The following is a 14,302-nucleotide window of genomic DNA, read 5'->3' as shown; positions in this document are numbered from 1 at the left end:
CTACCCCGGGTCCAAGCCCGACACTGGGATTCCCCCAACCGCCGGACCATATGGGCTGCCCCCGCAGACACTGATACTGCCTCCGCCCCTTCCCCACTCGAAACAGTCTCTCCTGCCCTCGGGACTCAGCTCCGGGACCTGTTGCAACAGGAAATGTCCCACCTCCGCCAGCAAGCACCCTCACCCACGGGGTGGCAGATCTCCGCCCCCCTCCCATAGGGTGAAGACCGGGGTCCCCAGCGCATTTGCTCCATCACACCTCCCAGGACCAATTTGCATTCACCTGGGACGGGAGACAATATACCTTCCAACCTCTACCACAAGGGTATATTCATAGTCCGACAATATGCCATGGGTTAATCTCCCGAGACTTGCAAGCCATTTAACTTCCCCAAGGGGTGTCAGCCGCCCACTACATTGACGACATCCTCCTGCAAGGGCCGTCTGAAGCCATTGTCTCAGAGGCTCTTTCTATGTTAATATCCTCCCTCAGAGAATGGGGCTGGGCCATTAATAGGTAAAGGGTGCAAGGCCCAGCCCAGAATGTATTGTTTCTCGGAATTCAGTGGCACGCAGGCAAACGAGACCTTCCTGAAACTGCCCGAAACAAGATTTTCAATTTTGCCGTCCCGGAGGTCGGTTGGCCTCCTTGGCTATTGGCTGCAACACGTACCCCAACTCACCATGCTCCTGAGACCCCTATATAGGCCACCTTTTTCCTGGGGAGCTGATCAGCAGGCTGCCTTTGAGGTAGCTAAGCAAGCTATGGAGCAAGCCCTGCACCTCTCCCCCCCGCCAGGAAGGGGTCATCTTCGAGTTACTGGTCTCCGCTAGTGAATCGGTTGCTGACTGGAGCCTCTGACAGAAGGTCCAGTGGCGCAGAGTCCCGCTCGGCTTCTGGACCAAATCATTGCTTGAGGCCTCTACTCACGACAGCCCCTTCGAGAGCCAACTCCTTGCCTGCTACCTGGCGCTCCTCGCAACCGAGCACCAAACCGGTACCGACCCCGTGGTCCTTCGCCCCCACCTGCCTATAATGCGTTGGGTCAAGTTCCCCGACTCCACGCACAAGGACGGCCGAGCCCAGAGGTCCTCGGTAGTGAAGTGGTACAACGCGGACCGGGCTGAACCCGGTCCGGAAGGGGTCAGCTACTTCCACGAACAGGACATGTCCTTCCTCCAGTCCCAGGATCCACCCCGGACATATCTGAGATCCAGCCTTCCAGAATCCAATGGCCCTGGATTACCTGCTCGCTGCGGATGGCGGTACCTGTGCAGTGATTGGTAAGGAGAGCTGTACCTTTATCCCTGATGAGTCCAGCAACATCTCTAACCTGGCTGCTCACATTCGGGATTCGGTGGCCAAAATTCAACAAGCAAGGGACCAGCTCCTCCAGCATGACACCTCATGGGGAAACCGGTGGCCGTTTGGTTCTCTGGGGGGGGGGGGGGGGATGCTGGGCAACAATCATCCACTGGGCCACCGTCCTCGTTCTAATTGTAGTAGCTATCTGTATGTTGTGCTGTGCTTGTCAGATTATTGGTACCACTTCTGCCTTCCATTAGTACTGCACAATGACGCATATTTTTAAGCTTAGTGGTAGTTACTCCCATGATTGGCGGGTGGTGTGACTTTCGAGGGGTGGATTGTATTCTGAAGGGTCATGGCTGTCACGTGACACCATTGACCACTTGCTCGAAAGTTGCATCACTGTCAATCAAGGTCTGGCTCCACCCACCCATTAGTGCACACCCTTGACCATTGGTCTCTGTAAACACCTTTGTACCTGGCCCGGAGCCATTGGCTTGCTTGAGTTACCTGGGCTGGCTCCACACAGCCTCCAGCACTATAATGAGTGCCGCATGTGCTTGCTTCTCTTTTTGATTGGTCCAGGAATCGCGAAACAACGCTGAAGAGACCAGTGGTAACAGTGTGCACTTCCACAAGGGTTAGGGGCATCCGAAGTAGATTCCCGGGAGCGTCGAGCCAATGCTTGCACTGAGTCGAGGGGCCAGGCATCGTATTGTCTTCCTTGATCATTTGTAACCAGTTCGTTGTGTGTATGTGTTCATCTCACCCTTGTCTCGATGTCCCCCACGTTCGCTATCACCTGTGTGTGTGTGTGTGTGTGGACATGCGTGTGTTCATCCTGTCCCGCGTTTGGCTTTGATGAATAAATCATCTTTAACTCCCAAGACTATGTCCAGAGTCCATGCCCTTTGAGACCTTAAGAACGTGTCTTACAACAGAGAGGCAGAGGTCGGGTGGACGGTTGGAGTCTTTTCCCCCAGGGTAGAAATGCAAAATGCTGGGGGGCATGCATTTAAAGTGAGAGGGTGGAAGTTTGATGGAGACGTGTGGGGTAAGATTTCGACACAGAGCTGTGGGTGCCTGGAACGGGCTGCCAGGGGAGGGGGTGGAGGCACCAGATGGATTGGAACAATATCTGCCGAAGGAGGAACTCTCACACTGTGGGGTCGAAGCTCCAAGCAGCTCAGTTTGGGGAAGCTGGTTCGATGACAACAGGAGGTATCACTGAACAGCAGAGAACAACGAAACATTTCTTTTATTTCTGAGAAGTAACAGAGAAAATGAAGCTCTCTGTCTGACCCTTGCCCTGGGGGTGTGTGATGGGACGGTGGGGAGGGAGCTTCACCCTGTGTCTGACCCCGGGAGTGTGTGATGGGACGGTGTGGAGGGATGGGCGGAGAGTGTGATGGGATAGTGTGGAGACATCACTACCTCATTTGTGACAGCGATTGTATCGAGGTCCTCACCTCCCATTGTATCCATGACATCTCTCATTGGCATGTTTACACGTGTCTGTTATGTTTGTTCCTTATCAAGAGACAAAGTCTGCGTGGGTTTAACATCTGAACATTTTATTAACCAACAACAGACAGCTTGCTTTCTCTCTCTTTACAGCCACCCTGTTCCCCCATGTGACCCCTTGCAGTGTCTACTGGGAACTGTACTTCGTTATTATACCTACATAATAACACATAGTAACACCTCTTCCCCCTTTAAAGAAAAACGAACACAATACTTTGTCTTTATAAACCTGGCAAGAATCGTTGTCCACTCAGCAGCTTTCAGTCTCTGAGGTGGTTTAATGGTCCTTTTTGGTCTGGTACTTGTTTCCGCAGGTGTGTTGCTTTTATTTGCTGCATTGGTGTTTCTCTGGGGACTCTGGTCCACATGTTCATTCTCTCCATATGCTTACCCCTTTGGTGTACTGACAGGAGACGGGTCACAGCCATGGGTTGGAGCTTGTGGTTCCTCCTCAGAGGTGTCCCTCGCTCCGTCTGGATCTGGTATGAATGTGGATTTCCTCTTGCACAACTTGCATGGACCATGTGCCAGAATCATGATCTCGGATCCGCACTTCTTTCCCTTCCTCTTTAGCCTGTTTGACCTTGTGTTCTCCTTCAGGTGTCAACAGGTTTTTATGTATTGGAAGGTTAGTGCGTATACGTCGACCCATCAGCATTTAGAACCATAGAACAATAGGACAATACAGGCCCTTCGGCCCAGATTGCTCTGACGACCTTCAAGCCACACCTAAGACTATCTAACCCCTTCTTCCCACATATCCCTCTATTTTAAATTCCTCCATATGCTTATCTAACAATCTCTTGGAATTGACCAACGTGTCAGCCTCCCCCTCCACCCCAAGCAGCGCATTCCATGCACCAACCACTCTCTGGGTGAAAAACCTCCCTCTGCCTTGAACTTCCCACCCGTTACCTTAGCGCCATGCCCTCTTGTATTGAGCATTGGTGCCCTGGGAAGAGGCGCTGGCTGCCCACTCTATCTATTCCTCTTGGTATTTTGTATACCTCTATCATGTCTCCCCTCATCCTCCTCTCCAATGAGTAAAGCCCTAGTTCCTTTAGTCTCTCCTCATAATCCATACTCTCTAATCCAGGCAGCATCCTGGAAAATCTCGTTTGCACCCTCTCCAACGCCTCCACATACTTCCTATAATGAGGCGACCAGAACTGGACACAATACTCTAGGTGTGGTCTAACCAGAGTTTGTAAAGCTGCATCCTTACTTAGTGGCTCTTAAACTCGATCCCACGACTTATGAAAGCTAACATCCCATAAGCTTTCTTAACTACCCTATCCACCTGTGAGGCTACTTTCAGTGATCTGTGGATATGAACCCTCAGATCCCTCTGCTCCTCCACACTGCCCAGAATCCTGCCGTTAACCTTGTACTCCGTCCTGGAGTTTCTTTCCAAAGTGTACCACCTCACACTTCTCCGGATTGAACTCCATCTGCCACTTGTCAGCCCAGCTCTGCATCCTATCAATATCCCTCTGAGCTTCGACAATCCTCCACACTATCCACAACACCACCGATCTTTGTGTCATCTGCAAACTTGCTAACCCAGCCTTCCACCTCCTCATCTGTCATTAATAAATATCACAAGGTCCCAGAACCGATCCCTGTTGGACGCCACTAGTCACAGCCCTCCAATGCGAATGCACTCCGTCAACCACAACCCTCTGCTTGCTACAGGCAAGCTAATTCTGAATCCACACGGCCAAGATTCCCTGGATCCCTTGGCCTCTGACCTTCTGAAGAAGTCTACCATGCCGAACTTGTCAAAGGCCTTACTAAAATCCATGTAGATCACGTCTACTGCACTACCCTCATCAATCTTCCTGGTCACCTCCTCAAAGAACCCTATCAGGCTTGTGAGGAAAGATCATCCCTTCACAAAGCCATGCTGGCTGTCCCTAATCAGACCATGATTCTCTAAATGCTCATAGATCCCATCTCTTAGAATCCTTTCTAACAGCTTACCCACACAGACGTAAGGCTCACCGGTCTGTAATTACCTGGACTATCCCTACTAACTTTTTTGTATAAGGGGACAACATTCGCCATCCTCCAATCCTCCGGTACCATCCCCGTGGACAACGAGGTCTCAAAGATCCTAGCCAACTGTTCAGAAATCTCCTCCCTCGCCTCACGAAGCAGCCTGCGGAATATTCCGTCAGGCCCCGGGGACTTCTCTATCCTACTATTTTCTAACAGCTCCAACACATCCTCTCTCTTGATATCTACATACTCTAGAACATTACCCTCACCAACACTATCCTCAGCATCATCAAGACCCCTCTCCCTGGTGAATACTGAAGAGAACTGGGCTGGTGAAAGGCCGTTCTGCAGTGGCGCATCTCTGTAAAGCATTTGACTTCCGTACAAATCCTCTCGTCCATTTTGCGCTTTCTTCACGAGGCCCTTCACCACCTTAACTGAACTCTCTGCTAGGCCATTAGATTTTGGGTGATGTGGGCTTGAGGATATATGTCGAAACCACCCCCCCCCCCCCACCCCAAACATTGGCAAAGTATTCAAATTCACAGCTAGAAAATTGTGGACCATTGTCTGATACTGCATCACATGGAACACCATGCCTCGCAAACACAGCTTTCAGGAACGTGATAACTGCTTTGCTGGACATTGATTGCAGTGTCGCAACCTCTGGGTAATTGGAAAAGTGGTCTGTTACAACAATATAGCTCTTCCCATTACAGTCAAACAAATCCACTCCAACTCTGAAATACGGCCTGTCTGGTACAGGGTGTGGTGTAAGTGGTTCTGCTTGCTGCTTTGGTCTGTAGGTAAGGCATACTTCACATGACACAGTGGTCCGGCTGATGTCTTGGTTCATTTTTGGCCGGTACATCACTTCACTTGCTCTACGTTTACACTTTTCCTCCCCAAGATGCCCTTCGTGTATCTTCTGGAGCATCTCCTTGCGTAGTGACACTGGAATCACAAACCTGTTCCCTTTGAAAACCATATCTTTCACTAGTGACAGTTCAGCTCTGCATGCCCAATAATCCTGAACACACATTAGACAGTCATCCTTTGCTGCCGGCCATCCTTTCCGTATTGTATCCTTGAGTACTTTCATTGGTTCATCCGCCTCTGCTGCTTTCCTAATCTGCTGTGTTCTATCCGAGATACTGGAAGAGAGGTGACAATCATGTCAGCATAGGCCTGTATATCTGTATTAACCTGTTGGTCACTCTCTCCTGTCTTGTCGACTGCCCGAGACAAAGCATCAGCAGCAGACATGTTTTTCCGGTGTGTAGATCATCTTCACATCACATTTCTGCAGCCTTATCAACATGCGCTGTATCCTCATAGGACAGTCATTCAGTGGTTTGGACATAATTGAGACCAATGGTTTATGGTCTGTCTCCACTTCAATAGCTTGTCAATAGATGTACTGATGGAACCTTTCACATGCATATGTACTGGCGAGAAGTTATTTCTCTAGCTGTGCATAGTTGGCTTCCGCACTTGTTAAAGCCCTTGATGCATAGGCCACAGGTTGCCATGTGCCATCATGCTGCTGCAGTAGTACTGATCCAAGGCCGTGCCGGGACGCATCAGCTGATATCCTGATACACCTTTCAGGATCATAATACTTCAGCACGGTCTCTTCAGTAAGGACCCTTTTCAACATCTGGAAACACTGTTCTTGCTCGTGAGACCAGATCTATTTATTTTGTTGCTCGAGGAGCGACCTAAGTGGTGCTGACACAGTTGACAGTCGAGGGATGAACTTAGCCAGGTAAGTCACCATCCCAAAGAAACGTCTCACCTCCTCTTTGTTTTGGGGCCTCTCCGTGTTTTCAATGGCTGACGTCTTTCTTGGGTCAGGCTTCACTCCCTCTTCAGATATGACATCTCCTATGAAGATCAGTGTTTTAACACCAAACTCTCATTTCTCTTTATTTAATTTCAACTTGACTTTCCCTGTCACGTCAAGCACTTGTCTCAGTAGAGTATCTTGTTCCTCCTTGGTGGACCCCCAGATGATGATATCATCCATGGTCTCGACACCAGGCATGCCCTCAAAAATCATGTAGATGGTTTTATGGTAGATTTCTGGTGCGGACAGGATCTCATACGACAGCCGAAGATAGCGATATCTCCCCTGTGGCGTGTTAAAAGCGCACAGTCTCGAACTTGCTTCATCTGCCAAAACCCAGAGGATGCATCGAGCTTGAAAAAACAATTGGCACCTGAAAACTGGGACATCATCTCCTCCCGTGTTAGCAATTTAAAATGTTCTTTCTTGATGTCTTTCCTGAGATCTCTTGGGTCTAGACATATCCGCAATGCTCCATTTTTCTTTTGCACGATGACCAGTGAACTCACCCAATCTGTTTTCTCTCTAATTTTCTGTATGACATTCATCCGTCCCATGTGTGCTAGTTCTTGTTTAAGTTTATCTCTAAGATGAAACGGAACTTTCCTGCATGTATGGACAACAGGAGCCACTGCCTCATCTATGTGAATTTTGTGTACACCAGGTAAGCATCCGAGCCCCTCAGAGACATCTGCATACTCTTCCATGAGTGTTGTGTGCTCATCTTTGGTATGTGAAGCTAGCATGAAAATTCTTTTCAGGAGGTTGAGCTTTTGACATGCACTCAGACCTAATATTGGCTGTACTCTCTTTTCTACAATCACTAGCTGTGATTTTAAGTGCTGCCCCTTGTCACCATACAGCCCCCTTTTACTAGAACTTTCTCTCCAGTGTAGTCTCACTTTTTTCACAGGGTAAATCTTACTCTTTACTGTGAGAGTCTTATAATCGTCCATGGATAACAGAATCACGTGAGCTCTGGTGTCAAGCTTGAATGGAATTACTGTCTCATTCACAGTTACTGGAACAATCCATTCTGTTTTACCAGCAGCCACAGTCTGTACAGAATCCAGAGAGAATTCCTCCATTTCCTTATCAACTGTGTGCACCTTTCTCTTGTTAGCCCCAGCTTTGCAGCAACTTGCAAAGTGACTCTTCTTCCCACAGCTATTGCAGGACTTCCCATAAGCAGGGCACATCTTTAGAATGTGTCTACCTGCACATCTGCTGCATTTGCTCTTTGAGCCGTCCTCTTTGCTTTGCTATTGCTTTCGGAAATGCCTTGTGTGCTGCTTCTCTCTTTTCACAGCATGCACTGTTGTGTCTGCCCTGTGCAGCTCCTTAGCTTCTGCTCGTGTGGTTTCTGCTGACCTACACATATTCTCCGTCTTTTCCAGGGTCAAAACCTTTTCACGCAAGTCTTTCCTGAGTCCATTATCTGGAATTCCTCAAACTATTCTGTCTTTAACTAGTGAGTTCCTCAAATCTCCAAATTCTCGAGACTTACTCAGTGTGTGAAGCTCAGCTAAGTATTGGTCGAAGAGAACACCTTGTTCCTGGTCACGGGGGAAAAAAATTCTCTCAAATGTGATGTTTTTACTTGGGATAAAATACTCCTCAAATTTATTTCATCAAAGTGCCCAACTCAAAAGCTGTCTCCTCAATTTGAAAGCTGTTATAGATGTCCAAAGCATCTTCGCCATCACATGCAGAAAATAGACGCTTTCAATTTTTGATCGTTCCCTCCCGCTCCACTAGCATCTAAATATATGTTGAATCGCTGTTTCAAGTGTTTCCAATTATCAGTTAAGTTGCCAGTAAACTGCACAGGCGTGGGAGGAGTTAGCTTATCCACAACGGGAACTCTCGGCCTCTCACCTGAACCTCTTTTGGCAAATCCGGTGACTGTCGATCTTCAGGAACAATGTGCTCCCTCGCCACGCCGGCAGGATTTTTCTCCGTCTTGTAACAGCTTTTCTCTCTCACTCAGAGTCTCTTTCTCAATTGCACACAGTATTCATCTACTCTCCCTGCTCGGACCTCAGTCCAACTTCTGACACCATGTTATGTTTGTTCTTCATCAAGAGACACAATTTGCGTGGGTTTAACATCTGAACATCTCCCTCTTTACAGCCACTTTCTGTTCCCCCATGTGACTTCTTGCATTGCCTACTGGGAACTGTAGTTCTTATAACTACAGAAAACACATAATAACACAGTCTCCTCCACCGTGAAGACCGACACAAAATAGTCGTTCAAGGCCTCGGCCATTTCCACTTTACCCAAAATTACTTCCCCCTTCTCATCTTCCAAGGAATCTACGTTCACTTTAGCCACCCTTTTTCGCTTTATAAAATGAGAAAAACTATCACTCTTTCACTGTATTTTGAGCTAGTTTGCTTTCATAATCTATCTTCCTTTTCTTTATTGCTTGCTTTGTGGCTTTTTAAAGTTTCCCCAATCTTTCCGTCTCCCACTACTCTTGGCGACTTTGTAAGCACAAGCTTTTAGCTTGATGCCGCCTTTTAGTTATCCGCGGCTGGTTCTCCCCACCCTTACTGTCCTTGCTTTTAACTGGATTATACTTCTGTTGAGCACCGTGAAAAATCTCTTTCGAAGTCTTCCACTGTTCCTCAACTGTCCCAGCACATAGCCTGTGTTCCCAGTCTCCGCCAGCCAACTCCTCCCTTATCCCGTTGTCGTCTCCTTGTGAACCCCGTCCCTCAGAAGGTTCCCCAATAATTTCCCTGCCCCTGACGGAAAGGACTCCCACCTGTCGGAAGTGGTTTTCCCTGCAAGCATCTGTCCCCAATCTACTTCCCCAGGTCCGCTCTCACACCATTGAAATCAACCTTTCCCCAATTTGTCCTACCCTCAATATCCCTTGGACTGAGAACAGACCCAGGAGAACTTCCTGCACCGGCCGGATGAGAATAAAGTCCGACTTTCCAAGTTGGAGTCTGCCACAGAGTCTGCCTGGTTTCCCAATCCCGTCCCGCCCGACTCTTCTCTGTAGAGGCAGCCTGTGCGGAGAAGAGAGACCCTTCCTATTCCTTGAAAACGGACGTTAGTTCACAGCTGCCCAGCCCCCGTCTCCAGCCCATTACCCTTCCCGTTGCTCCGCAACCTCTACCTTGCCTTCAGTGCCCTGGAACTCCAGCTCCGAGATTCCCTCACGGGACCCCTCCTCCTTACCTTGGACCCTGTTCTCCCTCGAGGTGCAGCCCACCTTCCCCGGAATCTCCGCCTTAGTCCGTGGTCCTGGGCAGCTCCGGACAGTCGGACGAAGATCCCAGATCATTGCGACCAGGTCCGGAGTGGGGACTGGGTCCCGTCTGAGTCTGAGAGACGAGTCAATCGCCTGAGGAGAGACTCATACCCTGTGAGGTCGAAGCTCCAAGCAGCTCAGTTTGAGGAAGTTGGGTCGATGACACCAGGAGATAACACTGAACTGACTCAGCAGAGAACAACAAAACATTTCCTTTATTTCTGAGAAGTAACATACAAAATGAAGTTCTGTGTGTAACCTGTGCCCTGGGGTGTGGAGGGGGCTTCACTCTGTGTCTGACCCTGGCTGTCTGTGATGGGACAGTGTAGTGGGAGCTTCACTCTGTGTCTGACCCCGGGAGTGTGTGACGGGACGGTGCGGAGGGAGCTTCACTCTGTGTCTGACCCCGGGTGTGTGTGATGGGACGGTGTGGATGCCTGATAGGGTGGTGGAGGCAAATTGATTGGGGGCTTTTAAGAGGGGCTCGGATGGGCATATGAATGAGAGGAAAATAGAGGGATATGAGCATTCTGTAGGCAAGAGGGATTAGATATGTCGGCATAACATTGTGGGCCGAAGGGCCTGCTCCAGTGCTGTACTGTTCGATGTTCTGAACGCTCTGTGGAACACACTCTGCCCCAGGTCCCCGATGTAAAGGGGGAGGACTCCCGCGTAGAGAGACCCCCGCTGGGGACACCACCCCACCACCCCGTCTCCCCCCCCCCCCCGCCGCTGCCGAACGTCCTCCCCCGTCGTCAGGGGACGTCGCTCGGTCCAGACTCCTGGTCCGCGGGGTCTGAGGGACTTTCCCCAACTCTGACCTCCTCCTCGGCGAAGGCCAGACGGAGCGAGGCGGCCGGGGAGCGCCTGAAGACCTGGCGGAAGTCGCGGCCGACGAAGACGTAGAGAAGGGGGTTGAGGGCGCTGTTGAAGGAGGCCAAGCCGAAGGCGATGTAGATCCATTCAGTGGGAACGGGTTGGCAGAAGGCCTGGAGAAGGCGGCAAACAGTGTTGGGGAGCCAGCAGACGATAAAGGCCACCACCACGGTCATGATGAGGCGGACGGGCTTCCTGGACTGGGCGAACCGGTCCCCGCGCAGCTCCCGGGCAATCAGGAGGTAGCAGGCGACCATGATCGTCAAGGGGAGAACGAAGGTGAAGAGGGTCCCAGTTACCTCTAACGTGACCACGGTCTTGTCCCCGAGATACAGGAAAATCAGCCCAATCAGCAGGTGGGGCAGGCAGGTGAGGAAGGCCAGGCCCCAGGCCCCGAAGCAGGCCGCACGCACCCAAGCCAGGGGCAGGCGTTGGCGGAACCAGATGGGCCGAGTTACGGCCAGACAGCGAGAGATGCTGATCAGGGTCAACAGAAAGATGCTGGCGGACATGTTGAGATTGATGGCGCAGAATCGGAAAATCCAGAGCAATTTATCTTGGGGCCGGCGACTGTAAACGTAGATGGAGGCAACCAGGAAGGGGAGGGTGAGGCAGTAGGTCAGGTCCGCCACAGCCAGGTTCAGGAAACACACGGTGTGGACGCTCCTCTTCATCTTGAAGCCCGTCACCCAGACGACCGCGCCGTTGCCGATGACGCCCAGCAGGAAGATGAGGGCGGTGATGATGGTGAACAAGACGGTGGGCGCTCTCCACGGGATGCTGAGGTCCCCGGGGGTGGAATCGCTGGAGGAGAGGTTCCCACCGAGGGTGGAGTTGGACCGGTCTTCGCACAACAACATGGTGGGTCTGGTGGAGGAGATATTGTGGAGGTGAGACGGGTGGGGAATGGAGGGAGGGGGAGAGGAGAGGACAAAATGTTGCCCCTCCCACAACGCGGCGCTCCCTCCTCACCGCCCCTCCCACTGGGTCCGTCCCCTTCTCTCCCTCGGCCGTTCCAGTGCCCGTCCGGATACTTCTTCAACGCTGTGAGAGTCTCTGCCTCCACCACCCCCTCAGGCAGTGCGTTCCAGATTCCAACCCCCCCCCCCCCCAGGGGAAATAATTCCCCGTCAGATCCCCTCTGCACCCCTCACCCTAAACCCACGCCCTCTGGGTTTACACACCTCTGCCACGGGGAAAAGTATCCCCCTCCCCACCCGATATCTGCCCCTCATCATTTTTTACACCTTTGTCAAGTCTCCCCTCAGCCTCCTCAGCCCCAGGAAGAACACACCCAGCCTCTCCGCTCTCTCCCGGTAACCGGAACGCCCCATCCCGGGCACCGTCCTGGGGGATCTCCTCTGCACCCTCTCCAGTGCGCTCCCCTCCTGCCTATAGTGTGGTGACCAGAACTGGACACAGTTCTCCAGCTGTGGTCTGACCAATGGTTTATAAAGTTGGACCAGAACCTCCCTGCTCTTATATTCTGTGTCCCGGTTGATGAAAGCAAGTGCCTTGTCACCACCTTATCTACCTGTGCTGCCTCCTTCAGGGAACCTTGGACTTACACACCAAGGTCCCTCTGTCCGTCGACACTCCCCACCGTTCACGATGTGTGTCCTAACCTTTGTACATTGAGATCCCTCTGTTCCTCAGTTCTCGCTACCATACACGGTGTGTGTCCTACCCTTGTACAATGAGGTCCCTCTGTTCCTCACTAATCCCTGAGGCCCCACCATACAGTATATTAAACGCGATTACTTCCCAAAAACTGAAAGATTCAACACGTCATTACAAACAAAACTCATTAACCCTTCCGTGACACAACTCTCAGTTCCGTTTCACCACTTCCCACACCCACCAGCTGGATTTAGATATGAGCCGCTCTCGATGAACCCGGCCAGGGTCCGACTTGGTGAGATCTTCTCTGTGTCCCCGAATTCCAGCTTCCTTCTCTGACGGTTGTTCTCCCGAGTTGTCCCTGTCGGTTGTCCTGTGAGGCAGCTGTTTACACATTTCTCTCCATGTCTCCCAGGAATATTCTGACTCCTTGCCACCCATTTCACAACAATGAGTCAACTCCTTTTCCGTATACGGAGTTGTTCTTAACTTTCCTCAAACGGCCACTGTCACCGTCCCATAATGACATTAACTCTTTACCCACCAGTTCTGTCACGATCCCGATGTCTGTCAGTAACAGAACATCCTCGTCTGCTTGTCCGGCGCTCAGGGTCAGCTCACAGAGCTGTGTCAGCACAACTCGACTTCCTCACCTTGATGGCCCCAAATGTCCAGGGGTCCATCTCGTCACCTTGCCCCATCGCGCTTCCTCGCTGAGCGGATGTCAGGTCTGGGCATGTTGTATCCTGCGGGCTCGATGCCCAATTGTCCAACTTTCAATCACTCGGAGAAACTGCAAAATGCTGGATACCCTCAGCAGGTGGGGTCATGCCTGTGGAGGGAAAGGGGGAGGGAGGCAGAGGGGAGAGAGACGTGTTTATTAACCCGTGTTTATTCCCAGTGTCAACCCGTGGAGCACAGTTTAATCACACACAGAAAACATCATTGATAAAAGATCACTGATCTCCATTTGTCTCTCAGCCCCCCGGAGGGATGGTTCTCTCCATATCTCCTGGGGATTGGACCCAGAGTACGATGATGGGGCTGGGTGGAGACGCCCTCAGCTGAGACACTCACTGTTGTACAACCGGTTTGGGACACCGAATGGAGGCGTTATGGAGGGATATCTGTGGCCAACACCATGCCGAATTGCACAAAATCCCTTCAACCTGCACCTGATACATATCCCTCCATTCCCTGCACATCCATGTGTCTAGCAGCCTCTTACACACCTCTGTCGCATCTGCCTCCGCCCCCACCCCTGGCAGCACATTCCAGGCACCCACCGCTCTGGGTAAAAACCTTGAATGGTAGGGAGCACTGAGGAACAGAGAGACCTGAGAGTACAAGTCCAAAGGTCACTGAAGGAGGCAGCACAGGTGGATAAGATAAGATATCTTTATTAGTCACATGTACATCGAAACACACAGTGAAATGCATCGTTTTGGATAGAGTGCTCTGGGGGCAGCCCGCAAGTGTCGCCATGTTTCTGGCTCCAATATAGCACGCCCACAACTTCCTCACCTGTACGTCTTTGGAATGTGGGAGGAAACCTGAGCACCGGGAGGAAACCCACGCAGACACGGGGAGTGGTGTGAAGGCGTACGGGACACTTGCCTTCATCAGCCGGGACACAGAATATAAGAGCGGGGAAGTTATACTCCAACTGTATAAAACATCCGTCAGAACACAGCTTTTAGATCACTCCTGGGGATCTGTTATTCCAAAAAAAAAAACCCGAATCCCTGAATGAGATCCCAGCCTTTAATCCACTCCCAGGGATCAGTTATTCTATATTTAAATCCCCCAAACTCCAAGATCAGATCCCAGCCTGTAACCCACACCCGGGGTTCTG

General features: G+C 51.0%; 1 protein-coding gene across 1 annotated transcript; it reads right to left on the bottom strand.

The window, feature by feature from the left end:
* Positions 1-10,706: 10,706 nt before the first annotated feature.
* Positions 10,707-12,822, bottom strand: LOC127566557 (C3a anaphylatoxin chemotactic receptor-like). Its single transcript, XM_052008972.1, has 2 exons — positions 12,689-12,822; positions 10,707-11,694 (listed from the first exon to the last, which is right to left on the bottom strand). Exon 2 carries the CDS (start codon positions 11,685-11,687, stop codon positions 10,707-10,709), a length of 981 nt encoding a protein of 326 aa, XP_051864932.1. The 5' UTR covers positions 11,688-11,694; positions 12,689-12,822.
* Between the last annotated feature and the right edge of the window lie 1,480 nt (positions 12,823-14,302).

Source organism: Pristis pectinata, chromosome 43 (genome assembly GCF_009764475.1).
Source record: "Pristis pectinata isolate sPriPec2 chromosome 43, sPriPec2.1.pri, whole genome shotgun sequence".
Lineage (NCBI taxonomy): Eukaryota > Metazoa > Chordata > Chondrichthyes > Rhinopristiformes > Pristidae > Pristis > Pristis pectinata.
This window is presented reverse-complemented; position numbering and strand designations above follow the sequence as displayed.